Below are 27,638 nucleotides of genomic sequence, written 5' to 3'. Positions count from 1 at the left end.
GACATTTTGGAAATTTTTGTGGGGGTAAAAATGAAGGGATGAACTTCTAGGGGAGATGGTGGTGCAGAATTGCTGACTACATCTCAAATCGTGGGACACGTCCCTGCAGTAAAGCTGACTGGTCGCAGAAATACCAGTGGGGTTAATTCAAGGAATTAAGCCAAGGAAAGGGCTGGGCCAAGGCTGCTGCATGGGCTCTTGGACACTCTACACGGCATCTGCCGTGTCAGACTTAATCCTCAATGCACCACTCACCTTGGGTTTTCCTTAAGAGAATGGATGTTGTCTGAGACTAGAATTAAAATGCTAATGCTATTTAAGATGTCAAAATTATAACAAACTTCAAAGTACAGACACTGTTATTCTGCTGTTTCTATTAGGGTAGGAAAGTAACCTCAGGTTAAACACGTTCTGAGAACACTTCCTCTGAGCTCAACCTGATGACACTAGTCAGTGAGGTGACACCTCCACCATCTTGCTGAAGGAGCTGTCTCCTACCTTCAATCTTTCTTCGACTCTTCAGAGGATCTCCATAGCACAACAAACCCTTGACCCTCTTGGGAAGTCCCTGATCGTCCTACGGCCTTAACGCTCCTTCTTCTTCCTATCATTTCCCAGGTGCAGAACCACTCCTGGTCATGCCCGTCCCTTCCTCTGACATCTCCACCCACTCCCTGCACCTGGGATGCCAACGGAGTCCCCTCCACAGCACCCAATGAGGCAGACCACTGGCCTTGTCTCTGCTTGCCGTGATAAATCACCAGTATTCAGATAGAGAACAGAACGAGGGCTTTGCCCACTGCCTCTAATCACATCCCTGACACCATGTGTGGAATCTCAGATTACATTTTGTGGGGCACATCGTGCTGCCAATGTGCTTTTATCTACAAGTGGTTCCTGTCACACAATCTCATCCTCTAGCATCAGAGGGACTGGCATTTTCATTGCTTATTTTCTCTTTTTCTTGCATGTGTTTTCCATCTTTGGAATACCTCTTCTTGGGAGTTATTGCCTATGCTTGTCATCCCCAAGACTGACATCCTCCAAGGGTGTCCTCTGATTTCATGAGGTGAATGTACGGCAATGAACAAGGTCCACAGTCTCTCCGGGGTCTCCAGCCTCGAGCTGCAGGAGTTGGGGCCAGAGATAGACTCCAAACAAGGCTAGAGCATAGGTTCAAGGTCCATCCATGAGAAGGGGACAGAGGCAGGTCCTCAGACAGGTGCAACTCCTGCAATAGATTGGGTAAAGCCTGGTTGCTCAGGCATGACGCTAACTGGAGCGACTGGTCCCATGGGCAGGTGATGAATGGGTGGGGTCAGGGCAAATAAGGCCTTTTGTTGCCTTTGGGACCCTACAAGAGAGAATCAGAGAGCCTCTCACAGACAGTTTCCTGTGCTACATTGTTCAGTCAGGCTTCATGAGATGAAGTCCTTTTATTCCCCTTTCCCACCATTTTGGAGCTCTAAAAATCAGCTCATCATTGTCCTTCAATGACAGCATGTGTCCTTCTTCCTTTGCCTCCACTGTGGAAAACATTTCCCAGCATCGTCCCTTATTGGCACAGTGCTCCTCACTCTTCCTTGGCCTCCAAGCGGAAGATCTTGCTTGCCCTTGGCTTGGTGAGGGTTGCCTCCTATGGTTTTGGAGCTCCAGCTGAGTTACTTGCAGGACATTCCAGGTTCTGCAAACTGTTTTGGAGAAACCTGTGTATGGGGTCAAAGTGCCCCCAGGGAGATCAGGGGGAAGTCTTGGACAACCATGGACACAGCAAACACCAGAGGCCACTCGCATGGTGGCAAGACACTGGACGACGTTAGAAGGAGAGGAAGGGGGTGACGTGGCCAACTCTTACTGACAAGATCGCCGTCCATGGGACACGTGAGGGGCAGCTGTCACCAATGTGATGAGATTGTGAGGAGAGTCTTCTGACCACAGGACATGAATCTCTGGGCAGAGGTCTGCCCCTCAGTCACGAGGAAGGAGGCCAAAGCAGAGCGGGTGTCCCCAGCAGTGATCACCGCCCTTTTTCTCCTGGAAGCCTGGAGGCTGCGTGTGCTGGAGCTCCTGCAGCAGCACTGTGCCCAGCAGCACCAGGAGGTAGGAGGCTGGGGGCGGTCCAGGTACAGGGCTGGAGGGGTGGGAGCCTGTCCTGGGCATGGCAGGGAATGGGGTCCTTCCTGGCATAGCCTGGGGCTGGCGCGGGGCCATGGGAAAAGGTGGCAAGTGCTGGGAACGCTGCTGCTCATCGTTTCCTTCTGATTCGTGGTCTCTCCTAGTAGGTGGTGGGAGAGGTAGAAGGCGGCCACCCAGAGCAGGGTCATTCACCATGATGGAGACCAACACAATAAACCTCTCTCTGAACTACATGGATTCTGGATACGAAGACACTCAGGAAGATCGAAAATATTGGTGCATAACAGAAAATTATCCTACGTTGATAATTTCAGGTGTTTTTCTTTTTGTTTCCCTGTGTGGACTTGTGGGGAATATGGTGGTCATATGGTTCCTGGGCTTCCAGATGAAGAAGAACCCCTTCACTGTCTATGTTCTTAACCTGTCCATTGCTGACTTTTCTCTGCTCCTGCTCAGCCTTGTTATACTTACGGAATCACGGAATCATGGAATCTTCAGAGTTGGAAGGGACCTCTAGAGATCATCTAGTCCAACTCCCCTGCTAGAGCAGGATTGCCTAAAGCACATCCCTCAGGGCTGCATCCAGGCGGGTCTTGAAAATCTCCAGAGAAGGGGACTCCACCACCTGCCTGGGCAGCCTGTTCCAGTGCTCTGTCACCCTCACTGTAAAGAAGTTTTTCCGTGTATTTGAACGGAACTTCCTATGTTCTAGCTTGTGCCCATTGCCCCTTGTCCTGTCGCTGGGAACCATTGAAAAGAGCCTGGCTCCGTCCTCCTTAAACCCACCCTTTAGATACTTGTAGACATTAATCAGGTCCCCCCTCAACCTTCTCTTCTCCAGGCTAAAGAGTCCCAGCTCTTTCAGCCTTTCCTCATAAGGGAGGTGCTCCAGTCCCACAATCATCTTGGTTGCCCTTCGCTGGACTCGCTCCAGTAGTTCCCTGTCCCTCTTGAACTGGGGAGCCCAGAACTGGACACAGTACTCCAGTTGTGGCCTCACCAGTGCAGAGTAGAGGGGGAGAATGACCTCCCTCGACCTACTGGCCACAGTCTTCCCTATGCAGCCCAGGATGCCATTGGCCTTCTTGGCGACAAGGGCACACTGCTGGCTCATGGATAATTTACTGTCTACCAGGACCCCCAGGTCCTTCTCCTCAGAGCTGCTTCCCAGCATGTCCGCCCCTAACCTATACTGGTGCTTGGCATTCTTCCTTCCCAGGTGCAGGACCCTACACTTGCTTTTGTTGAACCTCATTAGGTTCTTCTCTGCCCAGCTCTCCAGCCTGTCCAGGTCACGCTGGATGGCAGCACGGCCCTCCGGAGTGTCGGCCACCCCTCCCAGCTTGGTATCATCAGCAAACTTGCTGAGGATACACTCTGTCCCCTCATCTAGGTCATTAATGAATATATTGAACAAAATTGGTCCAAGTATTGACCCCTGAGGGACACCACTCGTCACAGGCCTCCAACTGGACTCTGTGCCGCTGATCACAACCCTCTGGGTTCTGTCACTCAGCCAGCTCTCGATCCACCTCACTGTCACCTCGTCTAGCCCATACTTCCTCAGCTTCCTAATGAGGATGTTATGGGAGACAGTGTCAAAAGCCTTGCTAAGGTCAAGGTAGATGACATCTACGGCTCTCCCCTCATCCAGCCAACCCGTTATAACATCATAGAAAGCTATCAGATTGGTCAGGCATGATTTGCCCTCGGTAAATCCATGCTGACCACTTCCAATAACTTCCTGTTCCTCTATGTGTTTGGAGACGACATCCAGAATGAGTCGCTCCATTACCTTCCCAGGGACAGAGGTGAGACTAACATTACACTTTATTTCAGCGGTCAATTGTTTTTCCCCATTTGGATATAACGTGATCAATTTTATCTTGACGATTCTGCCTGTGTTTTGCTATTATGCCAGCATGTATCTCCTGACAGCAATGAGCATGGAGAGGTGCGCCTCTGTTTTGTTCCCAATCTGGTATCGGTGTCACCGCCCAAAACGCTTTTCAGGCATCATGTGTCGGGTGCTCTGGGCTCTCGCTGGACTTGTTTCTTTGGCTTTCATTGGTTGTCCTTTATATTTTCCTAGAGACTGTCTTAAAGTATTTCATGGTTTCAGCGCTGCGAATTTTCTCATTTTTGCTTTTTTCCCACTCCTTTCCAACCTTTTCCTGTTCGTCAGACTCCGATGTGGCTCACAGAGACAACACCCAGGAAAACTCTATGTTGCCATCCTCCTGAGCATGATCTTCATGTTCATCTTTGGGCTTCCTCCCACACTGGGGTTTTTGCTTGATGCTTTTGATATACCCCCATATATATTTTTCATTTTTTCCCTGCCAGCACCCCTGAACAGCAGCATCAACCCAGTCATTTACTTCCTGGTAGGGAGCTACCGGCAGCGCCGGTTCCACCACGGCTCCGTGAAAGTCGCCCTCCGCCGAGTGTTCGAAGAGAAAGCAACGAGTGAGGAGGAGAGCCGTGTGCCTGAGGACACTATGGTGGAGACCACTGTCTAAGACACTGCTGGCAAGGAGGCCTGGAGACGTGAAGCCTCGCAGGCAGCCAGAAGGAGATGGAGGCGTGGGATCACGTAGCACAGAGCCAGCGCTGCACTGCTCAGCCAGTGCCTGTGCCCGGGCTGTGTTCCCATTGCCATGACCCTCCTTGCTCTGGCCCCAGACAATAAACTCTGGCCCCTTTGCCCATCAGCTGATGAGTTCTGTGGTGTTTTGCGGGATCTCTTGCCTGGGGAAGGTCTGACACATTTGTACCTTGGGGAGCTCTGGCCATCTCTGCTGGCCAAGCAAGGCAGGGCTCTGCAAAATGGGTTGCAAAAATGGGCAAACCAAGGGGTTCTGGTTGGTGATGGGGGAAGTAGTGGTGTAGAGAATAAGGCATAGGGGAAAATTACAGTTTGGAGACTGTTGGAATCTTTCTATGATGGCATGACTGGATGGATAGATGAGGGGAGGGCAGTGGATGTTGTCTATCTTGACTTCAGCAAGGCACTCGACACGGTGTCCCCCAGCATCCTCCTAGGGAAGCTTAGGAAATGTGGGTTTGATGAATGGACAGTGGGGTGGATTGAGAACTGGTTGAAAGACAGAGCTCAGAGTGTCTTGATTAGGGGCACAGAGTCTAGTTGGAGGTCAGTGACGAGTGGTGTTCCCCAGGGGTCTGTGCTGGGTCCAGTCCCAATCAATATATTCATCAATGACCTGGACGAGGGGACAGAGCGTACCCTCAGCAAGTTTGCCGATGACACAAAGCTGGGAACGTGGCTGACACACCAGAAGGCCGTGCCGCCATCCAGAGAGACCTGGACAGGCTGGAGAGTTGGGCAGAGAGGAACCTTATGAAATTCAACCAGGGCAAGTGCAGGGTGCTGCACCTGGGGAGGAATAACCCCCCGCACCAGGACAGGTTGGGGGTGACCTGCTGGAGAGCAGCTCGGTGGGAAGAGACCTGGGAGTCCTGGGGGACAACGGGATGGCCATGAGCCTGCAATGGGCCCTTGTGGCCAAGAAGGCCAATGGCATCCTGGGGGGCATCAAGAAGAGTGTGGCCAGCAGGTGGAGGGAGGTCATCCTCCCACTCTGCTCTGCCCTGGGGAGGCCGCATCTGGAGCGGTTCAAGGAGGACAGGGAACTGCTGGAGAGGGTGCAGCAGAGGGCTACCAAGATGCTGAGGGAACTGGAACATCTCTCTGATGAAGAAAGGCTGAGAGATTTGGATCCCTTCAGTCTGGAAAAAAGACGACTGAGGGGGGATTATCAACGCTTATAAATACTGAAAGGGTGGGTGTCAGGAGGATGGGGCCAGGCTCTTCTCAGTGGTGCCCAGTGACAAGACAAGAGGTAATGGGCACAAACTTGAGCATAGGAAGTTCCACCTAAACAGAGGTCTCGCAGAAGCTCTTTGTGCTGGAGCTCCTTCAGCAACCCTGTTCCCAGGAGAACCAGGAGGTAGAGGCCGGGGACAGGCAGGTGGGAGATGCCTCCTGGCCAGGGACATATTAGGCCCCTGGGGAGCTGTGGCCACCTCTGTTATCCAAGCAAGGCTGGATTGTAGAAAGGATTGCAAAAACGGGCAAGCCAAGGGAGTCAAGTGGGCATCTTGCCGGCACCGCTGCACCCACACTGAAGTGAACGGCTGAGCAAGGAGTAGAGGCCATTGCTGCCGTGCGAAGCAGCCATGTGGTTTGTCCGTGAGGAAGTGCAGCCCCCTCCTCACCCTGGTTCCCCCAACATGGAGGCACTGCGATGGCAGAGCTGGTTGTACCTCTATGTCTGTTGCTACTGTGGTGGGAGGTGGAGGGTGACGACTCCTTGGAGAGACACTCAGTCCTGGAAGCTGAGCAGGATACCCTTGTGAAGAGGCTAGCTGGCAGCTCACCCCCACCAAAATCCCCTTCCCAGCCCAACTGAACCCCTCTGCCTTCTCCAGGGCGGCGCAGACTCCCCCGAGAAGGAACAGGAGCCCCAGACCCTGCTGCTCACCCACACCCTGCTCTTGGAAGGCTGCGGGGACACATCCAACACGGAGTTGGCGGTGATTTCGCAAATATCTGTGGGGTTGATGCCTCTAGATGGCAGGAGAGGGGTATGGATTGCACAGAGCATCCTTGCTTTTCTGACTAAGGAGTTGGTCAGCAGAGCCGGCCCTGCACTCCTGGCTGGTGGGAAGATGAACAAGCCAACATCAGGTAGGGCTGCAGAGTTGGAGAAGAAACGAGCATTCTCTTGAAGTGGGAGTTTGATGCACTGTTTAACTCCAGGGTTAAATCATTCTGAGAAAAGTATGGGTTCGATAGCGCCGAGGGATTATGAGTGGCGCATTCCTGGTGCTCACACTCATGCTGAGAATTTCACGCAAGGTGCTGCTTTCCGGCTCCGCTCCAGGGGAGCACGGCTTTTTGCAACAGACTACGTATGGCTGGATGGCGCGACCCAGGCCACCACCGTTTGAGCTTCTTGTTTTGACCAGAGGGTTTTAATGAGTTTAGTTGTCATGGCTCTGTACCTGTACTGTCCCAAGTGATCGATTTCCATTCCAGCCTCTCCGGTGACGTGTAGCCCTGGGCTGAGGGACAAGCCAAAGGGCAGAGAAACTTCTGTCACCATCCTAGGTCCTGCGCTGCACCCAGGCCTGGGTCTGCACTGCGAAATGCCTTTTCTCCCTCCACCCTCTCCCTGCCAGCAGCATCTTCTCAACCTTGGCCTTGTGCTCGTACTAAAGTTAGTGCAGCCTGGTGGGGAGCCACACCAAGAAAGAAAACCAGCTCACAAGCAATGGTTTGTTGGTGGCTTAGTTCACAGGCAAAGTAGAGCCAGTGTACCCGCCCCCCCCAGCTCCTTGATAGCAAGGGCTGAGAGCCACAGAGTCTTCAGGCAGGGCTGTGCTTTCGGGGTTCTTTCATTTTAACCCTGCTCCTCATGTTTTTCTAGAAGAGGAGCAAACACGCTAGAAATGAATACGGACCTCAGGTTATGGTTGCGAAACGGCATTTGCTCAAGCGAACCAGGAAGACAGCCTGGAGAAAAGTCAGAGGAACCACCAGAGGCGGTTCCAGTCCATACCGCTTGCGTGCAGACAACCCACGTGATATGCAGACAAAACTCAGCTTGCAGCACAGGCAGTGCATTTCAGGGAAAGCCTTCCAGGGGCCATCCCAAACATGTGGTGATTTGCCTGGTAACAGAACTGAATGTGAAGGCTCCACATAATCTCCACATGGTTTGGCAGCCGCCTGAGACAGATACACACACAAGGCTTTGCCCAGCAATTGCTCTGCCCTGCTCTGCCAAGCTTTCTTATCCACCCACAGTCTTAGCAAGAGCTAGTAATAAAATCAGCAGTGAAGAAGGGGAAGGAGATGACAGCCAGCAGGACCACAACGCAGAGAGTCCTTGGGGGACATTGCCATGAGGAGCACAAGACTCTGGCAAGCAGGGTTAGACCAGACAACACCAGGGTCAGCACCGATAAGAGGTATCTCAGGATGAAGACGCTGAGCGCCGCAGGGCAGAAGTAGAGGGTGAGGATGAGGAGGAAGGAGAGGGCCCAGAGCAGGGCACACAGGAGCTCTGGGAAGCGCCAGGAACGGTGGCAGGGGCAGCGGGATGGTGGGAGGAGGGACAGAGACGTGGCGGCACTGAAGCCCATCAGGAGGTAGACGCTGGCGGTGAAAGCGAAGACGATGGCCGTGTTCAACAGAGTTGTCACATCCTGTGAGCCCAGCCTGTGACAAAGGCTCTCTGGGCCGTAATATGTCCCCGCTGGTATAATGGTGTTTCCCACATATTAAACATTTCTAATTCTTCCAGTCCCACCCCAAGATCCACAGGGTCCCTTTTCCTCCAGTCATTGCGATTGCGAATCCTCCCGGGGCGGTTTGCTCCCGTTATAGTTTCCTTCCCTCATCCATCCCCGCAGCTGGAATGGTCAATCCCTTTGCATGTGTCTGAAGTTCCCACAATAGTAACAGTCTCTTCCATCATTCCTTCTCATTCCCCTTTGCCTTCTTTCCAGTTTTAGTCCAGACCCTGTACCCGGTCTTCTTCCCCCTCGGCCCCTGTTTCTGCCTGGCAAGAACCTTGCCAAAGCCATGGCCAGAAAATTTGCCTCCTGATCTTTCGCTTTCTCTCTTTCTTTAATCTGCTCAGCTTTCTGCTGTTCCTCATGCCCATCATATACAAACAAAGCAACACTCAAAATCTTCTGCAAATTCTCCCCCTGCCATCCGGGCATGTGTTCTTTAAAGTATTTCCGTATATCATGTGGCTGCCTGATCCACAGAGACACTAATTGCGAGCGCTTCATTAAAATTTTGTGCGGTCTGTCCCGGTTTCAGCTGGGATAGAGTTCATTTTCTTTCTAGTGCCTGCTGTGTTTCAGATTTGGGATGAAAGGAATGTCGACAATGCATATTGTTTTAGGTGTTGCCAGGTGATGTTTATATTATTCAAGGACTTTTTTTCAGCTTCCCATAGAAGCTGAGAAGGAGCATGGACAACAGTGGAATGGACAGAGGAATATTCCGTACCATAGACGTCCTGCTCAGGATGGAAATGGAAGTTGGCTGGTGGGCAGGAATCTGTGATCACTGCTTGGGACGAGCTGGGCAACCAATTCACCAGGTGGTGAGAGTAACTCGTGTCTTGTATATTTTTTTGCCATTATTATTGTTATTTTCCTTTTCCATTATTATCCTATTAAACTGTCTTTATCTCGACCCACAAGGGCTTTTTTTCCCCCTTTCCCCTCTTTTTCTCCCTTTTCTCCCCACCTTTCTGGGGGGAAAGGAAGGGGGAGTGAGCAAGTGGCTGCGTGGTCCTTGCTGCTGGCTGGGGTTAAACCACAACAGTGGTCATTCCCCCATATTTCGACAAAGCTTGTGGGAATTGGGCCCAAAAATCACTAAGATGTTCATCTGGCCTTTGCACTCCTGTACCTTAGCCCAACTTACCCCCAATTCTCTGCATGCCCTAATTGCTTCTACTAAATTTCGGAGTGCAGTTTGGCAGGCGGCTCTCTCATTTGCATTATTTGAATCCCGATTAGGATCATTTGCCGGCCAGGGCGTTTCTGCTCCCCCAGCTTGTTGTGCTACTTCTGCATCTTTCTTAACTATCCTTTCCAATTCAGCTGGCCGAAACAATGCTCTTAAAAGTACTTGGGTATCTCCCCAATTCGGGTTATACCCTGTGCATATATTAGAAAACAACAGAGAACATTTTTCTGCATCCTCTCTCAGTCTCGTCATTTTGTTCCCCCAGGAAGCTAAATCGCTAGGATTCTAAGGCTGATCGGTAAATACGTGCCACTCGGGGAACCCCACCACCTCCCAGTAGCATAGCAGCAGGATTAGGTAAGACATTAAAAGTCATAGGATAAGAGTCCAGCAGCCAGCAGAGTGGAATCAGAAGACAGAGAAGGAGCAGTAGATATCTAAGGTAGAGCAGACGCGGTTGTGACGTTATCTGAGGCTTCGTCCAGGGCAGTAGCCTCTGCTACCGCAAGCGTTACCTTTGGCGATGCCTCGTTCATCCCACACCTCGGACTTGGGTGTTTCCTCCCCAGTGCTCAGTCATCCCAGATATCCCAGTAATCCGTTTGTCCTGGGAACCGATCCCCTAGGCGATATCCCAGAAAGGTAAGGCTGCGCTGATCAAAGGTCCCTTGTGGTGGCCACCGTTCTGCTGAGTTTCCATCTCCGGTTATAAATGGCCAGCCTTCTTTGCATAGGGTAACTGCGTGCTTTTTTGCATAGCTGTATGCTATTTATGCTGTAGCATAAATTCTTTCCCAGTTTTGCTGTACCTTGACCCCTTCTCTACGCTGGGTTTATTTCCCATTATTTTCCACCACTAAAAGGGACTTGAACCCCGAGGCACTCGAACCGTCTACCACGCGCACCTTACGCTGATCAGGAGGCACACTGCCTAAAGCTGCAGCACAGGAGAGACTCAAACTCACCCTGATACCAAGAGAGACTCAAAATCCCTACACTGTTTTCTAATTAACGAATTGTCACACCCACCCCTCAGCACCTCCCACTCCAAAGGTCCTAGGTGAGCTCACCCAATGCCAGCAGTCAGATGTTTGGAGACGAGAGGATCCAAAGGTGGTGGCCTAGGGTCCCACCTGGGGTGCCAGACTGTTAGAGAATTTTCTTCACCCTAGTTTTCCCATAGGCGAGTCTCAGGCAAAAATCCTCCAAATAAATAATTTATTCAAGTGGTACAGCAGCAAGGACTGGGTGTCTCCAGAGAGGGACCCAGAACAAAGAAATTCCTGGACAATTATACCCTTACAATCTACGCATCTGCTCTTCATGTGCTCTTCACGCCCTTTGCACGCCCCACCTGGTCCAATGGTAATTTCTGGTCTGGGGGGTCTTCTTAGTCTTTGTTTTCTTCTTTCCCTGTCTCCGCCCAGGGCGTTAACTGTTCTTATCGTGTTGGGTTGCAGCCTCTACTGATGGTTGTAGCTTCCTTATCTCCTGGTTCCTACCGGTCTCAGGGCCTTCCTTTGTGTAACTAGGCAGAAGTTCAAACCAAGTTCAACTTATCTAGGTGAAAACTTGCAGCTGGGAAGCTCTAGACGTGAGTGGAAAGACCCGTCTTTCCACACCTCTCTGATGAAGAAAGGCTGAGGGATTTGGGTCTCTTCAGTCTGGAAAAAAGATGACTGAGGGGAGATCTTATCAACGCTTGTAAATACTGAAAGGGGGGGGTGTCAGGAGGATGGGGCCAGGCTCTTGTCAGTGGTGCCCAGGGACAGGACAAGGGGTGACGGGCACAAACTTGACCATAGGAAGTTCCATCTCAACACGAGGAGGAACTTCTTTGCTGTGAGGGTGGCAGAGCCCTGGCACAGGCTGCCCAGAGAGGTGGGGGAGTCTCCGTCTCTGGAGACATTCAAACCCGCCTGGAGGCGTTCCTGTGCCACCTGCTCTGGGTGACCCTGCTCTGGCAGGGGGTTGGAGGGGATGATCTCCAGAGGGCCCTTCCAACCCTACGATTCTGTGATTCTGTGACCCACCGTATTAGTGCTCGGTGGATAATTCCCTATTTCTAATCATGATGCCTGGTTTCAAAAATCTAAGGCCCAGCTCCTTGTTTTCTTACAGGACAATGGAGAAATGGGCTGTTCTCACCCTTCTACTGGCAGCGATGGCAATGGCCAGTGTGGATAACAGGGATCTGGACAACAATATGGTGGCAAAAATGATAATAGGGTTTGCTGGAATGATGAACCTCACCTCTGTAATGGTTTGCCTACCTACCCCCAACTCAGCAGAAGATCTTCTACCGATTTCTGTTAATGTACCACTAGCCCTCAAGTTTATACGGAAATAATATAATTATAGTTTTAACGTCAAAAACAGTTACGGCCATATCGCCTATAGTTGGTCACCTGATGTGGTCAATGCTAGTTCAATATGGGACGCAAGATGTAATTATAACTTCTGACCTGGTACTCAGGCCAAGGGGTGCAATGATGGTGAAAATGGTGCCATACCGTGGCCTAGTGTCCCCTGGGGAGCTAATGGCTATAATGCTCGATGGGGCTCTGACGATCACTCCTTACAGTACACAGAACCATTAAATGCCTGAAAAAGACAGCAGTGAACACCCCAGTGTGTGCAACGAGTCCCAGACCGAGGCAAGGACCTGTATCCCTTCAATTGCCTGTGGGCTGGACACCCCCATGCCCCCAGGCCTAGCTGGCATGGGCGAGAAGATAAGGCACCTCGCCCGGCAGAAAAATCTCCGCTCTGGGACTGCCAGGTGGATATCGGGCGTAAGGACATAGACAAGATGCCATTACTGTGGATCTGCCCTCCTGTTAGGGGTGCTCTGGTACGAGGCTGCCTGTGTAGCAATACCAGTTACTCACAGCCCTCTACTAGCCATTGTAGTAAAGACGATGGCGATTACTGCCCTTATTTCATGTTATCAACAGGTTCATACCGGACATCCACTGTCTGTGCACCCCCTAGCCTAGTGTGGGCCTTTTCTGACGGCCACCTGTATTCCCGACTATATCCAGCCATCCCTGGACTCTTGTACGCTAGCCGTACTCTCTCTCTGTCCCATCTAACAGGAAGGACGCAAGCCACACAAGTGGTGGGATCATAGTCTAAGGGATTTACGGAATGGGTGGTAGGAAGCCCCATCACGAGTTAGATGGTGGATGGAATCGTTATTCAGGGCATTCTGGAACTAGGCCTACAACTGTCAGCCTTAGCCAACGCTACATCTGATAGCCCAGGTACTCTTAAACAATCGCTTGCAACCTACCAGTAAAATGACTCACCAAAACCGAGCCGTGTTGGATTTGATGCTATTAGAGGAGAGAGACGTATGTGGAGTCCTGAACCTGTCAGTAGCTGAGTGCTGTATCCACATCCCACACGTACCAAGGCCCCGCTAAAAAAGCGAATCAATAAGATGAAGAAGGTGGCAAGAGACTCAGGACACAATCGTTGCACTAGGAACGAATCGGCTGGGGAAAGTTTTGGATATATTGAGGTCTTCTTTGTCAGGATGGCTAACTAGCCTCCATCGGTCTTTGATAATGATTACAGTTACGGTTATTGGGATTTGTATTATGATAAGCTGCATTAAGCGCACAATAGTGAGATCTGTATCAATCGTGAAGTATACTCCCTGAAAACCTGTTTGTGTTATTGATGTCCCAATACAACCTTACGACAACCAAGGAACAATGACCCTTAGTGAGCATCAAGCTCCCCGAGACTGTGTTCCCTTTTACTTTAGTGGCAAGAGGTGACCATACCACCACTCCCAAGAAACCAGTCAAATCATGACTGTGGTCAAGGGGTGGAATCTGTGACAGGTGCACCCACCCTGATAGGGACCAAAATTTCTCAAAAACTTGGAAGTTGCAGTTTGGGGTCAGGCCACCCGGTCCACACGGTGACCACGATGACGTAAACACTGCAGCTGAAAGACAAGCAAGATAAGGCCCTCAACCAATGAAATCTAACATGACCATATACAACCACAGATCAGATTCGACGAGGGCATAAACGGAGCCCCACCGGAGGGCAAATTGAGATAGTCCTCCTTGGAGCAGCCGCTCTGTGTCAGGGACTCTCCCTGTGGTTCAGGATAGTGCCCATGGCTACTCCTGGAATTTGAGAGCCATCACCCTACAAGGTGAGTGATTGCAAATTTTGGGTCATCATTCCTAAAGCTTAAGAATTCTTAGGTGGGCTGTGTAGTATAAATACCATTTAGCATCTTGAGCCTGTTGATTATTTCCTTGATTTTGTTGGTCAGACTCTTAAAGAGTTTTGGTTAGAATAAAATTTAATTTGAGTTTATCACCTGCCTAATGTAATTTTTTTATAAGCCTCCATGACAGGTGCCTCCTGTCTAGGGACAGGTCTGAGGGGTGGGAGCCTGTCCTGGGCACAGCAGGGGATGGGGTCCTTCCTAGCATAGCCTGGGGCTGGCGTGGGACCATGGGGAAAGATGGTGATGGGGAAAGATGCTGGGAATGCCACTGCCTCCCCCTCATTTCCTTCTGATTCCTGGTCTCTCCTAGGAGGTGGTGGGAGAGGGAGAAAGCGGCCACGCAGAGCAGGGTCAATCACCATGGAGGAGACCAACATAATAAATCTCTCTCTGAACTACATGGATTATGGATATGCAGATTCTCAGCCAGTTACAGAATACTGGTGCATAAAAGAGAATTACAGCGCATTGATAATTGTAGCTGGTTTTATCGGTGTTTCCCTGTGTGGACTTGTGGGGAATATGGTGGTCATATGGTTCATGGGCTTCCAGATGAAGAAGAACCCCTTCACTGTCTATGTTCTTAACCTGTCCATTGCTGACTTCTCCCTGCTCCTGTTCATTTTGGTTATCCTTACATTACACATTGTTTCAACAGTCTATATTACTTCCTTCTTTCAACATTATTTGGCATATTATATCCTGATGGTTCTGTTCCTGTTTTGCTATTATGCCAGCATGTATCTCCTGACAGCAATGAGCATGGAGAGGTGCGCCTCTGTTTTGTTCCCAATCTGGTACCGCTGTCATCGCCCAAAGCACCTGTCAGGCATCATGTGTGGGATGCTCTGGGCTCTCGACGGACTTTTTGTTTCTTTGGCTGCTTTGAGCTGTAATGAGAAGTTGAATATAGATTGTGAACAACTATTGAAAGGTTTAAGCATCATGAATTTTCTCGTTTTCTGTTTATTCCCACTCCTTTCCAACCTTTCCCTGTTCATCAGACTCCGATGTGGCTCACAGAGGCGACACCCCGGGAAACTCTATGTTGCCATCCTCCTGAGCGTGATCTTCATGTTCATCTTCGGGTTTCCTCCCACTGTGGTGATTTTCATTCATCTTACTTATAAAAATGTGTTTTGCCTTCACGTTTCTTACCTGCTGGCACCCTTGAACAGCAGCATCAACCCAGTCATTTACTTCCTGGTGGGGAGCTACCGGCAGCGCCGGTTCCACCAGGGCTCCGTGAAAGTCGCCCTCCGCCGAGTGTTCGAAGAGAAAGCAACGAGTGAGGAGGAGAGCCGTGTGCCTGAGGACGCTGCAGTGGAGACCACTGTCTAAGGCACTGCTGGCAAGGAGGCCTGGAGACGTGAAGCCTCGCAGGCAGCCAGAAGGAGATGGAGGCGTGGGATCACGTAGCACAGAGCCAGCGCTGCACTGCTCAGCCAGTGCCTGTGCCCGGGCTGTGTTCCCATTGCCATGACCCTCCTTGCTCTGGCCCCAGACAATAAACTCTGGCCCCTTTGCCCATCAGCTGATGAGTTCTGTGGTGTTTTGCGGGATCTCTTGCCTGGGGAAGGTCTGACACATTTGTACCTTGGGGAGCTCTGGCCATCTCTGCTGGCCAAGCAAGGCAGGGCTCTGCAAAATGGGTTGCAAAAATGGGCAAACCAAGGGGTTCTGGTTGGTGATGGGGGAAGTAGTGGTGTAGAGAATAAGGCATAGGGGAAAAGAGACTGTGAAAGAAAGAGAAAGACAGAAGGAAACAAGGAAAGAAAGAGAAAACAAGAGAATGAGAGAAAGAGAGAGAGATGCAGAGACAGAGAGAAAGGCAATCATAGAATCATAGAACCATAGGGTTGGACAGGACCTCTGGAGATCATCCCCTCCAGCCCCCTGCCAGAGCAGGGTCACCCAGAGCAGGTGGCACAGGAACGCGTCCAGGCGGGTTTGAATGTCTCCAGAGACGGAGACTCCCCCACCTCTCTGGGCAGCCTGTGCCAGGGCTCTGCCACCCTCACAGCAAAGAAGTTCCTCCTCGTGTCCAGATGGAACTTCCTATGGTCAAGTTTGTGCCCGTTCCCCCTTGTCCTGTCCCTGGGCACCACTGAGAAGAGCCTGGCCCCATTCTCCTGACACCCCCCCTTTCAGTATTTACAAGCCTTGATAAGGTCCCCCCTCAGCCGTCTTTTTTCCAGACTGAAGAGACCCAAATCCCTCAGCCTTTCTTCATCAGAGAGATGTTCCCGTCCCCTCAGCACCTTGGTAGCCCTTTGCTGTCCCCTCTCCAGCAGTTCCCTGTCCCTCTTGACCCGGGGAGCCCAGAACTGGACACAGCGCTCCAGCTGTGCCCTCCCCAGGGCAGAGCAGAGGGGGAGGATGACCTCCCTCCACCTGCTGGCCACACTCTTCTTGATGCCCCCCAGGATGCCATTGGCCTTTTTGGCCACAAGGGCACACTGCTGGCTCGTGGTCATCCTGTTGTCCCCCAGGACTCCCAGGTCTCTTTCCTGGGATGAGCAAGAAAGGGAGACAGAAAGCAAAAAAGCAAGAGAGAGAATGGGAAAGCAAAGGAAATCCGGAGACGAGTGAGCTGTCTGCACGGTGCTGATGGATGAGGTTGGGTGAGACAAGAATCGGAGGCAGCAGGTAAAGCCCTTGTGCTGTTGCAAGTCCACACCCTGGGGATTTCCCCATGTGGAGGGTCTCCTGGTCCAGCGCCAGGTACGCACAGCAAACACCAGAAGGCCCTCACATGGTGGGATGACACTGGGGAACGTCTGGAGGAGAGGAAGGGGTTGACGTGGCCAGCTCCTACTGACAAGATCGCTGTCCATGGGACACGTGAGGGGAAGCTGTCGCCGATGTGATAAGACTGTGAGGGGAGTCTCCTGACCACGGGACGTGATGTCTGGGTGAGGAGATCAAATCAAAGTTGGTTGCCCGGGCAGCCATCACCAGACGCTTCCTCCTGGCAAGCCTGCCTTTGCAGAACCTTGGTACTTGAAGTGGAAATTTGTCGCACTGTTTAATTCCAGGGTTAAATCATTCTGAGAAAAGCACGGGTTCGATAGCGCCGAGGGATTACGAGTGGCGTGTTCCCGGCGCTCACGCTCGTGCCAAGAATTTCACGCGAGGTGCTGCTTTCCGGCTCCGCTCCAGGGGAACACAGCTTTTTGCAACTGACTACGGCTGGATGGCGAGCCATTGTATTTTGGAGGTTGTCACCTCCCTGCTGGGGTCTCTCAGGGACTGGACAGGACAGTAAATGTCCCTGCAAGGGGGCAGGGAATCTGATCCAGCCCTGCTCCTATCAGTCCCTATAGGAAAACCAGGAGCGGATTTGAAGACATGTTTCACTTTCCAATATCTCCACAAAAGTTTTGTCCACAAAAGCATTCCCAAGGAGGCTTCAGCCTCTTTTGCCTGACTTCAGCCCAGGCTATGATACCCTGTCCTCCAAACTTGGAAGGGGAGGTGTCTCCAGAAAAGGCACCGATTTTGGCAAGGAACCATTTCAAGGTGATGCGTGAGATAACAGCGTGCAACTCAGGACGTCTGGTGGCAAAGACCACCTCTCCGACACCAGAGAAAAGCACAGCAGGCAAACACCAGCTGCAGAGGCTGAGACGGGAACCTGCTCTGGCACAGCTCACCAAACACTCGCCAAACACAGCTCCATGCCACGCCATGAAGCAAGACAGGGGATTATCAGATCAGATGGTCTCGGCAAGTCAGAGACACTAATTCCTGTATTCTCTTGGCTTGCAGCAAAGATTTCATAGTAACTCCACTCACCGCACCTCTGGCTCCATGGCCAAAAAGAGCCTGAAATACAGAAATCAATATAACCAAATGTATGGGCCACTTAATTTTACTAGTAGAAGTAGAAATTAGGAGCATCGCAGTGCTCATATGCCTGTGCAGGCTGACGGGGAGTGGGGTCATCCTTTGGTTCCCCAGCTTCAGCATCAAGAAGAAGACCTTTGTTGCCTCCATCCTGAACCTGGCCGAACTCTGGAGGAGCCGAGCAGCTCCTCTGCACAGCTTCCAGTGACTAACCGTATGCTCCAAAAGCCTGACTGTACTGCCCATTTTCTAGTTACCAACCTAAGGCGTCATTTTGTTACTGCTCCGACGTTAAACTTGGATTTCTTTTTTTTTTACTTTCCAGCATGGTAATTCTGACCCCAAAGTGTGTTTAATAAACAACAACTGGGTTTCACGGCAGAGCTTGTCACTGGTGACCAGAACAAGGCTGACTCCGTTCTGACAGAAAATCATGGAATCACAGAATGGTTAGAGTTGGGAGGGACCTTAAAGCCCATCCAGTGCCACCCCCTGCCCTGGGCAGGGACACCTCCCACCAGCCCAGGTTGCTCCAAGCCCCGTCCAACCTGGCCTTGAACCCCTCCAGGGATGGGGCAGCCACAGCTTCTCTGGGCAACCTGGGCCAGGGGCTCACCACCCTCACAGCAAACAATTTCTCCCTCAGATCTCATCCAAATCTCCCCTCTTTCAGCTTAAAACCCTTCCCCCTCGTCCCACGGCTCCCCTCCCTGATCCAGAGTCCCTCCCCAGCTTTCCTGGAGCCCCTCGAGGGACTGGAAGGGGCTGGAAGGTCTCCGCGGAGCCTTCTCTTCTCCAGGCTGAACCCCCCCAGCTCTCTCAGCCTGTCCTCCCAGCAGAGGGGCTCCAGCCCTCCCAGCATCTCCGGGGCCTCCTCTGGCCCCGCTCCAACACCTCCGTGTCCTTCTGCTGTTGGTGCCCCAGCGCTGGGGGCAGCACTGCAGGGGGGTCTCACAGAGCGGAGCAGAGGGGCAGAATCCGCCCCCTCGTCCTGCTGCCCACGCTGCTGGGGATGCAGCTCGGGATGCGGGGGGTTTCTGGGCTGCCAGCGCACAGATGGCTCGTTTCCTCTCATTCTAAAACCTCTGTCATGTCTATGAGGAGCACAGGTACCCTTAGAGCATGAGGCACCTCATCCTAAGGTAGGTGCCTGCAATAGTCGGGATGAGCCATCCGTTGGCCGTGCCACGAGATCCTCATTCATTCTGGGAGGGACCTGTGCAGCAGACGACATCTCTCTGGGATGCCTGCAGTTAGCAGAGATGTGTCCCACTGTAAGAAGCCTCCAGTTGAGCCAAACCACGTCAGTGGAGCTGCCAACAAGTGCTGAAAGCCTTCCAGGGGTGATCCCAAGTGCACACCTACTTGCCCGGTATCAAAGCTGAACGTGAAGGCTCCACATGTTCTTCACACGGTTTGGCACCCACTGGAGATGGACACACAAAGCTTTGCCCAGCAATTGTCCTGCCCTGCTGTGCCAAGCTTTCTCATCCACCCACCCTTTGCTCTTAAACAAACACACCAGAAAAACCACTGGCAGGAGCTAAGAGCCTCCATGGCTCTGTTTTAATCGTGCGCAGGGTAGAGCAAGCTCACTGTTGAGACAGGGGAAGCTCAGACCTGTTGGATACAACAGATTCCAAGCAAAGGTTTCAAAACAAAAGGGTTTGATGGGTATTTTACCACGCTGCCAGCGTCCAGCCCAGGCAGGAGTTCCCATGCCACCCAGCACGGTTCCTTGTGTTGCAGCTAATTCCATTCATCTGCGGCCAGACCCGCACCAGAGTCATCTTCCTTGTCTCGCCCGGGCTCACGGGACACCTCCATCCCTGGAGCATCTTCTCTCAGGGAGCAGCCACAGAGGTTCAAACAGCTGCTTCCACTGTGTTTTCTCTGGGAGTTTCGCCTCTATTTTGGGGCTCTGTTAGGTCTTCAAAAGTCCTCTCGAAAGCAACCCTAACGGAGAGTGTGAACTTCTCTGCACAGCTCCCAGCCAAGAAGTAAATAACAGGGTTGATGGTGCTGTTCACGCAGGCCAACAGGAGAGAGGCGTTAAAGACAAACACAGAAAAATCAAACAGTCTTAGCAAGAGCCAGTAACAAAAATCAGCAGTGAAGAAGGGGAAGAAGACGACAGCCAGCAGGACCACAACACAGAGAGTCCTTGGGGGACATTGCCATGAGGAGCACAAGACCCTGGCAAGCAGGGTTAGACCAGACAACACCAGGGTCAGCACCGATAAGAGGTAGCTCAGGATGAAGACGCTGAGCGCCGCAGGGCAGAAGTAGAGGGTGAGGGTGAGGAGGAAGGAGAGGGCCCAGAGCAGGGCACACAGGAGCCCTGGGAAGCGCCAGGAACGGTGGCAGGGGCAGCGGGATGGTGGGAGGAGGGACAGAGACGTGGCGGCACTGAAGGCCGTCTGGAGGTAGACGCTGGTGGTGAAAGCGAAGAGGATGGCCATGTTCAACAGAGTTGTCACATCCTGTGAGCCCAGCCTGTGACAAAGTTTCTCTGGGCCATAAAATATCACAAGGGCAATGGCGATGGAGAGGAGGAAGGTGGAGTCGGCAACGGCCAGGTTGAGGACGTAGACGGTGATGGGGTTCCTGCGGACGTGGGAGCTGAGGAACCAGAGGACGGCCCCGTTCCCCACCAGCCCGCAGAGGCAGATGAGCAGCGTCACGGGAACTTTGCTCAAGTGACCAGCTTCACAGTCGCTCCAGTTGTAGTCACTGTCCTCCTGCCTCAGCAGCCTGTGAGGCCAGCTCTTGTTGTATGCTGTCCCACCGGGCTGGCTCCAGCAAGGCGGGCTGGTTCTTTCCACAGTGAGGAACATTATGAAACCTCTGCTGCTTCTCCTTCCCCCTCGCACAGCTGGAGGGACGAGATAAAAGAGAGACACGTTAGCAACTCTGCTGTCCCGACACCAGGCTTTTCAGGTCTTTGCAGCCATGCAGAGCCCTAGCTTCCAGGTGGAGGAGCACAGAGGGAAACGAGGGAAAGGAGAGATGGAAGATAGGATGCGGGGAGACGGGCATGACGCGCCTGGCACAAGAGCACGTACAGACATGGAGAAGAAGAGAGGGAGATGCCTCCTTCCTGGCTTTGGACAGGACAGATCAGGAGGAGGGAAATAATGAGATGAAAGAATTGTCCTTGGAGATGTCAAAGAGCAAGTGGTTTTGGGGGTGAATCTGATTTCTAATATTATAGTTGATATTACTAAGCTGCTGGGTCCCTTCAGCGGGACACTCATTTCATTGTTCCCCTACCACCTTTCCCCACAATATTTGTAGGTCTTAATATCCAAGAGACCACTATTCTCCAATCAGATTTCGCTGCAAATTGACCAGCGAGGTTCAAAACCAACGAGGGGAGGCACTCATTAGGCTGGAAAAACAACAACAACAACCAACAACAACAACAACAACAAACAACAACAACAAAAGAAATCACCCGGAAAAGTCTGACCTTCTTTCCTCTGGCAGCCTGGAGAACGTGGCTGGAGCAGACGCGCTGCAGACTCACATCACCTCACGCTCGCCAGCTGCCGCCCCCATGATGGGATCTTCATGAGGTTTCCAGGAATTATCACTTGGAAAACTGGACGGAAGCCTGCCGTGGTGAGCCTGTGCAGCGTCCAGCATGGGATCTTTCTCCGGTCCTTTCACAAACCACTTTTCTCAGTGTTAGCCAAGCGGATCGTGTTCTCAAGGGCTCTTGCAAACAGGGAACTATTTCACTGCGTTTGACAGTGTCAGGGTTCTGGTTATAATCTATTCTTGGCTTTGTACAGGAAATGACTAACAAAAATGAGTCGCAGGAACTGGACCTATGGGAAAAGCAGACTGTCTCCGTGTCAGGTTCCTCCTTCATTTCATTTTAAAGCAACACCAATCCCAAAATATTCATATTTTTGAACTGGTTGAACTTTTTTCCTGTCTTTCCAGGGGTGTACAGTTAGGACCCTGCCCTACAAGCCTGGTGTTGCTCCAAAACGTCTCTTTCCGATCCGGCTCTAGGTTTGCCCACTTGGATACCACGATTTCACAGTGGTATGTGATATTTGACACAGTTTCCAAGAGCATGTGTATTGAGGAGATGACTGAATAATATGTGTGTGTGACCCAGGGCACAGGCAGACGGCAGAGAGATGACGCAGGATTTCAGGAAAACCTTTTTTTCCTTAAGGAGAGGTGGATCAACGCTGCTCACTTGGCTTTGGCCATCTTAAAGTTAAGGGTTTCATCCGAGTTGTCTTCTGCGCTCAGCCAGCAGCCTACAATGGCTTTCTCAGACAAGACCATGTAGTTTCTAGAGAGCTGAAGGCAGGTGAGATGGCTCCTACCCAGAAGGTGAAATGCAAGCAGCTCCTGTTGCAACTGGGATCAAGGGATGCTCCCACTGGGAACTGGCACACGTGGGGACCCCAGGACCAAACCCACCTCATCTCTCCTTCGTTGACACTGTTCTTGTGCTCCCAGTCTCACATCCCCGCACAAAGCCAACCCGTTCCAGTGCGAACAGGTCATGATAAGGAAAGCATCAAGGTGCACCAGCGTAACGCCGCGCAACACGACGCTCGCTGCCCCCTCAACCCGTGGGCTCTGCAAAAGAGTTTCCCGGGTTTTCTCGGCTTCTGCTTTCATGGGCAACACCCTGAGCAATCTCACCTAAAATTTTGATTTCCAACACAAGATTTACAGCCATCAGTTATTTGTTTGTGTCGGGGTCAGGCTCCTATGCGTTCAAAGGAAGCCACATTCTGTAAATATTATGGCTCTGGTAGCAGTTGTTTCTGCGTGTCAGGAAAGTTAATAAAACCATCTGGCAGGCAGAGCTCGGCCTCCTCCAGCTATTGCCTGCGAGAGCCTTCCCAGCCTCTGCTTCTCTCTTCTCCAGGGTCTGCCCTGGACGTTTCCTCCATGGGCTTCTCCACCCGGTGCATAGAATTCCACTTTCCAGCAGCCATCACCCTGTCCGTCTGTCCGTCTGTCCGTCTGTCTGTCTGTCTCTCCTCTGACCAGCCTGGCACAGTGCTGGTCCCAGCCAGCACTTCTTCGCCTGTCCCCTTCTTCCTCCCTGCTTAGACCCCCTTGGCAGGGTGAAGGTTTGGCTGCTGACTGGTGCTGCCAGCTCCATAGAGCTCTGGGTCCACCAACAGCAGAAGGACACGGAGCTGTTGGAGCGGGGCCAGAGGAGGCCCCGGAGATGCTGGGAGGGCTGGAGCCCCTCTGCTGGGAGGACAGGCTGAGAGAGTTGGGGGGGTTCAGCCTGGAGAAGAGAAGGCTCCGGGGAGACCCTGGAGCCCCTTCCAGGCCCTCAAGGGGCTCCAGGAAAGCTGGGGAGGGACTCTGGAGCAGGGAGGGGAGCCGTGGGACGAGGGGGAAGGGTTTTAAGCTGAAAGAGGGGAGATTTGGATGAGATCTGAGGAAGAATTCTTGACTTGGTGGTGAGCCCCTGGCCCAGGTTGCCCAGAGAAGCTGTGGCTGCCCCATCCCTGGAGGGGTTCAAGGCCAGGTTGGACGGGGCTTGGAGCAACCTGGGCTGGTGGGAGGTGTCCCTGCCCAGGGCAGGGGGTGGCACTGGATGATCTTTAAGGTTCCTCCCAACTCTAACCATTCTACAATCTATGATTCTATGATCAGCCAGACTGAGATGGGTTTCTTCTGTCAGACTGGGGCACAGGAGGACAGCAAGCCAGAAGGACCTGAAAATGTCATTTCTGTCCCTCGCCATGATCTCCTCTGGTCTGAGGGCTTTTGAGGATCAAGGTAGTGAGTGCTCAGTGCTTTAGGATCAGGCACCAAGGTCCCAGAAGAGGGTAGAGGCAGGAAGAGGTGGGACATCTCCGTGCTGGCAAGCAGACAAGGTACAGATTGGGGCCCGGGAATGTGGCAGTGGTAACCCTGGAGAAAAAAAATGAAGCAGAACTTTCCGGAGCACATCATTTCATCAGTATAAACTAGCGGGCAGCCAGAGGGGGCTGCCACAACTGCAATGTTGAGAACAAGCAAGAGCACGCCACGGATGCAGCAAGGGAAGAAACTGCAATCACCAGTAAGTTAAATGAAAGACACTTTTATTAAAATAACTTAAAAATAAATTTGAGGCGGGAACCAGCCCTGCCCCTGGAAATCTCATCGAGTGTGGATGTGTCGTGGGGGACACACGACCATCCGCTGCTGGTCCTGCTCACTCAGCTGGGCAAGCGGGCTCCCATGGGTGCTGGCCCGGGGTGCAGAGGTAGCGCTGCCCCTCTCCAGGTGCCAGTCTGCAGCCACAGGGGTTTATTCAGCATTTCCCATCACAGGGGTCTCACCCACCTCTTGGAAATCTGCCCTGTCTTCAAAGACCCTCTGAAGTGCCACTTTGACGGATCCCCTGAACCTGGAATTTCCGTAGCTCCCAACCAGGACGTAAATAACTGGGTTGATGCTGCTGTTGAGAGAGGCCAGCAACAGGCAGATCTCAAAGACAAAATTAATGTAGACAAAGAAGTTGAGGAAGATCTGGACACTGAGCGGGATGCCAAAGAGGACGAAGAAGAAGACAGCGAGGAAGATGGCAGTGTACAGCCTCGCCGGGTGGCGTTGCCAAGAGCTACGCCTAAGCTTGATGAAGAGGATCACATTGGAAAGAACCATCAAGGGAGTGAAAAAGCAGAAATTGAGGAAGCAGAAGGTTCCAAGAACCGTCCAGCAGTGTTGAGAGTGACCCAGGTCACACACAAAGTACACCAGGCCGGCAAGGACGCAGGCGAGTGTCCACAACAGGCTGCACATGACGGCTGACAGGAGCTTCGGGCGGTGGCATCGGCACCAGAAGGGCCAGAGGACACACACGCACCTCTCCACACTGATGGCCGTGAGGAGATAGAGGCTGGTGCTGTACGTGAGCAGAACCATGGAGTGAAATAGCGGCAGCACCCGCAAAATCTCTGGCTGGAAGCAGCTGAGCATGGGCATATGATATATCACAAGGAAAGCCGATGTGCAGAGGAGGAAGCAGGTGTCGGCGACGGCCAGGTTCAGGAGGTAGGCGGTGAAGGGGTTCCTGCAGATGCGGAAGCTGAGGAGCCAGAGGATGGCCCCGTTCCCCACCAGCCCGCAGAGGCAGATGAGCAGCGTGATGCTACCGGTGATGACTTCAGGGATGTGTTCTGCAAAGCACTTGGTCCCATTGTGGCCATCCGCATAGACCATGCTCTCCGTAGGCGCTGGGGACACTGTACGCCAGTCAGGGATCGTGTTGTTGGGATGTCGGTCCATCTTCCTCCTTTCTCTCCTGGGCTCACCTGGGGAAGGGCAAGAGATGAAGGCAAAATTAGTGACTCTCGGGTCCCCAGTCCTGTGAATGGCCTTGGGTCATGCAGTCTTCCCCTCTCCTCCATGGGCTCCAACATCTGCAACCCAGAGAGCGTAAGAGCCGAGCAGAGAAATAAAAAAAACAAACAAACAAAAAAAAAAACCAAACAAAAAAGGAGAGGAGAGGAGAGGAGGGGAGGGAAGGGGAGGGGAGAGGAAAAGGGAAGGGAAGGGAAGGGAAGGGAAGGGAAGGGAAGGGAAGGGAAGGGAAGGGAAGGGAAGGGAAATTGGGAAGGGAAGGGAAATTGGGAAGGGAAGGGAAATTGGGAAGGGAAATAGAAATAATAGAAATAATAGAAATAGAAGGGAAAAGCTTAGGCCCCAGCTGGCAGGAGACGGACAGAGAGCTGGCAGAGGAGTGGAGGGAGAAGGAAAAGGCAGGCAGAGCCCTTTTCCCTTTAAGGACTGAGGAGGTGACTGTGGAGAATGGAAAGACGGAGGGAGAGCGGAGCAGCGTGCCCCAGGAGCAGGAGCAGAGACGAGCCCCAGACCCCTCTCACCAGGCACGGGGGGGTCCGGTGAGGGCAGAGTCCTTGCACAGCCTTGGTACCCCGGAGCTGCAAACTCCAGTCCTCTCCGCCAGATTTGCACATCAAATGTTACAAAGCTGCCACTCCGTAATTCTCTCAGACGAGTTCCGGCCACCAGGAAGAAGGTAACTCCATGATGAGGTTCCTCCAATGGTCCTGGCACCCTGTCTCTTCCTCAGCTCCAGGCCAAATGGGCCCTGGGACCACAGTTCCTGGGTTTCTGCTGAGGGGTGGGTGCCTGCGGGCGCGCGGACGTGCCAGGGCTTGGTCATCGCTTCCGAGAGTGACGGAATCATCTTGCCCAAGAGTCACCCTCACAGGACAGCCGTTGCAGACCCATCTGCTGGTTGCTTCAAACATTTCCTGTTTGCCAACCCGCCGTCGGCCTGGGCACGAAACGATCATCTTCCTTCTCGCCCGCTTCTTCTGTGCCCGGCTGCAACGTCCCTGAGATGTGTCCCCGTCCCCGAGATGTGTCCCCCTCCCCGTCTGTGGGAATGTCCACTCTTCACTGTCACACAGAAGCCACCAGCCTCCCCCCCATCAACCCTGGGGCAATGATGCTCGGCACAGTGCCCGCTGACTGTCACTTCCCTGCTTGCAAGAGCTGAGCTGGGCACCTCCATCACCCCCAGCCATGGGGAGGGAAGTGGGACGGTGTGACGCACCCGGCCACCACGTCCCAGGGATGACACAGACCGCTGGATACCGGCGGGTGGGTGGCTGGTCCATGTCCCATCCTCACATCTCACCCTGATGAGGTCGCAGGACGCAGCGTGAGCCCTCGTCGGGGACTGTTGGTCCTGTTGAGCCTCCTCACACCACCAGCCCCATCCCTTTGCCCTGCTCCAGGCATCCTTTTGGGGCCAGGGAGATCTGTCCCACTTCCTCGTCTGCTGAACAAGCAAATCTATATGAAGAGCTCAGAAGAAATCATCGGAGACACGCAGAGCAAGGGGAAGCAAATGCAAATGGCTGGGAGAGCTTCCCATCCAGCCCTTGGCTGCTGTCCTGCCTGCACCTCCATCCTAAATCCTGCCTGGCTGCAGGCAGAGGGGTGGAACGGTTTGGATGGGACCTTTAAAGGTCATCTAGTCCAACCCACCTGCAATGAGAAGGGACATCTTCAACAAGCCCAGGTTGCTCCAAGCCCCGTCCAACCTGGCCTTGAACCCCTCCAGGGATGGGGCAGCCACAGCTTCTCTGGGCAACCTGAGCCAGGGGCTCACCACCCTCACAGCAAACAATTTCTCCCTCAGATCTCATCCAAATCTCCCCTCTTTCAGTGTAAAACCCTTCCCCCTTGTCCCACGGCTCCCCTCCCTGATCCAGAGTCCCTCCCCAGCTTTCCTGGAGCCCCTTGAGGGACTGGAAGGGGCTGGAAGGTCTCCGCGGAGCCTTCTCTTCTCCAGGCTGAACCCCCCCAGCTCTCTCAGCCTGTCCTCCCAGCAGAGGGGCTCCAGCCCTCCCAGCATCTCCGGGGCCTCCTCTGGCCCCGCTCCAACACCTCCGTGTCCTTCTCGTGCTGAGGGCTCCAGAGCTGGACACAGGACTCCAGGTGGGATCTCCCCAGAGCGGAGCAGAGGGGCAGAATCCCCTCGCTGGATCTGCTGGCCACGCTTCTTTTGATGCAGCCCAGGATGCGATTGGCCTTCCGGGCTGCCAGCACGCATCTTTGGCTCATTTCCAGCTTTTCATCCACCAGGACCCCCAAGGCCTTTTCTGCAGGGCTGCTCTGGTTGTGGTCTGCTTGTTGCCTGGTTGTGATCACGGGGAACCCATACGTTTCCTTTGGGCTGGGTTTGACCGGGCAGCACGATGCTGTCGCCCCACCCCCAGCATCTCTTCTGTGCATCACCCCTTCCTTCCCAGGACCACCCTGGAAAAGACGTGATCAATTTCTCCCTGGAAGACTCCCTGATTTTCTTCGGATCCCCTTTTAGATCGCTATGATCCCAGGAAAAAAAAAAACAACAAA

General features: G+C 52.8%; 5 protein-coding genes across 6 annotated transcripts in view; 2 read left to right on the top strand and 3 right to left on the bottom strand.

Annotated features, from left to right (window-relative positions):
- LOC128908158 (olfactory receptor 4S2-like) overlaps positions 1-10,240 on the bottom strand; it is a 28,528-nt gene extending 18,288 nt beyond the window's left edge. Inside the window, exon 1 of the mRNA XM_054197789.1 lies at positions 10,171-10,240. The gene's annotated coding sequence lies outside the window, so the exon portion shown is untranslated. The remainder of the gene's footprint in view (positions 1-10,170) is intronic.
- On the top strand, positions 2,330-4,658 carry LOC128908147 (proto-oncogene Mas-like). The gene is made up of 2 exons (XM_054197742.1): positions 2,330-2,596; positions 3,948-4,658. The coding sequence occupies exons 1-2, from the start codon at positions 2,330-2,332 to the stop codon at positions 4,656-4,658; spliced, it is 978 nt and encodes a 325-aa protein (XP_054053717.1).
- Positions 10,241-13,742: 3,502 nt separating the features above from the next.
- LOC128908779 (proto-oncogene Mas-like) lies at positions 13,743-15,435 on the top strand. Its single transcript, XM_054199607.1, has 2 exons — positions 13,743-13,832; positions 14,224-15,435. Exon 2 carries the CDS (start codon positions 14,274-14,276, stop codon positions 15,252-15,254), a length of 981 nt encoding a protein of 326 aa, XP_054055582.1. The 5' UTR covers positions 13,743-13,832; positions 14,224-14,273; the 3' UTR covers positions 15,255-15,435.
- A 3,868-nt stretch (positions 15,436-19,303) lies between these two features.
- On the bottom strand, positions 19,304-21,520 carry LOC128908749 (proto-oncogene Mas-like). The gene is made up of 2 exons (XM_054199542.1): positions 21,235-21,520; positions 19,304-20,637 (listed from the first exon to the last, which is right to left on the bottom strand). Exon 2 carries the CDS (start codon positions 20,597-20,599, stop codon positions 19,628-19,630), a length of 972 nt encoding a protein of 323 aa, XP_054055517.1. The 5' UTR covers positions 20,600-20,637; positions 21,235-21,520; the 3' UTR covers positions 19,304-19,627.
- Positions 21,521-23,908: 2,388 nt separating this feature from the next.
- On the bottom strand, positions 23,909-26,955 carry LOC128908835 (proto-oncogene Mas-like). 2 transcript variants are annotated; one of them, XM_054199738.1, is made up of 3 exons: positions 26,413-26,955; positions 25,631-26,149; positions 23,909-25,060 (listed from the first exon to the last, which is right to left on the bottom strand). In XM_054199738.1, exon 3 carries the CDS (start codon positions 25,032-25,034, stop codon positions 24,054-24,056), a length of 981 nt encoding a protein of 326 aa, XP_054055713.1. In that variant the 5' UTR covers positions 25,035-25,060; positions 25,631-26,149; positions 26,413-26,955; the 3' UTR covers positions 23,909-24,053. The 2 variants fall into 2 exon arrangements, with proteins under 2 accessions (XP_054055713.1, XP_054055712.1); XM_054199737.1 differs by having other exon boundaries at positions 25,631-26,955.
- Between the last annotated feature and the right edge of the window lie 683 nt (positions 26,956-27,638).

This window comes from Rissa tridactyla, chromosome 4 (genome assembly GCF_028500815.1).
Source record: "Rissa tridactyla isolate bRisTri1 chromosome 4, bRisTri1.patW.cur.20221130, whole genome shotgun sequence".
Lineage (NCBI taxonomy): Eukaryota > Metazoa > Chordata > Aves > Charadriiformes > Laridae > Rissa > Rissa tridactyla.
Note: the sequence above shows the minus strand (reverse complement) of the source record. Positions and strands in the feature narration are given on the sequence as shown.

Coding starts and splice junctions, on each gene's coding strand:
- LOC128908147 (XM_054197742.1), top strand. CDS start 2,330: ATGATGGAGACCAACACAATAAACCTCTCTCTGAACTACATGGATTCT. Junction 2,597..3,947: donor CTCTGCTCCTGCTCAGCCTT/GTTATACTTACG, acceptor CCAGGGACAGAG/GTGAGACTAACATTACACTT.
- LOC128908835 (XM_054199737.1), bottom strand. CDS start 25,034: ATGGACCGACATCCCAACAACACGATCCCTGACTGGCGTACAGTGTCC.
- LOC128908749 (XM_054199542.1), bottom strand. CDS start 20,599: ATGTTCCTCACTGTGGAAAGAACCAGCCCGCCTTGCTGGAGCCAGCCC.
- LOC128908779 (XM_054199607.1), top strand. CDS start 14,274: ATGGAGGAGACCAACATAATAAATCTCTCTCTGAACTACATGGATTAT.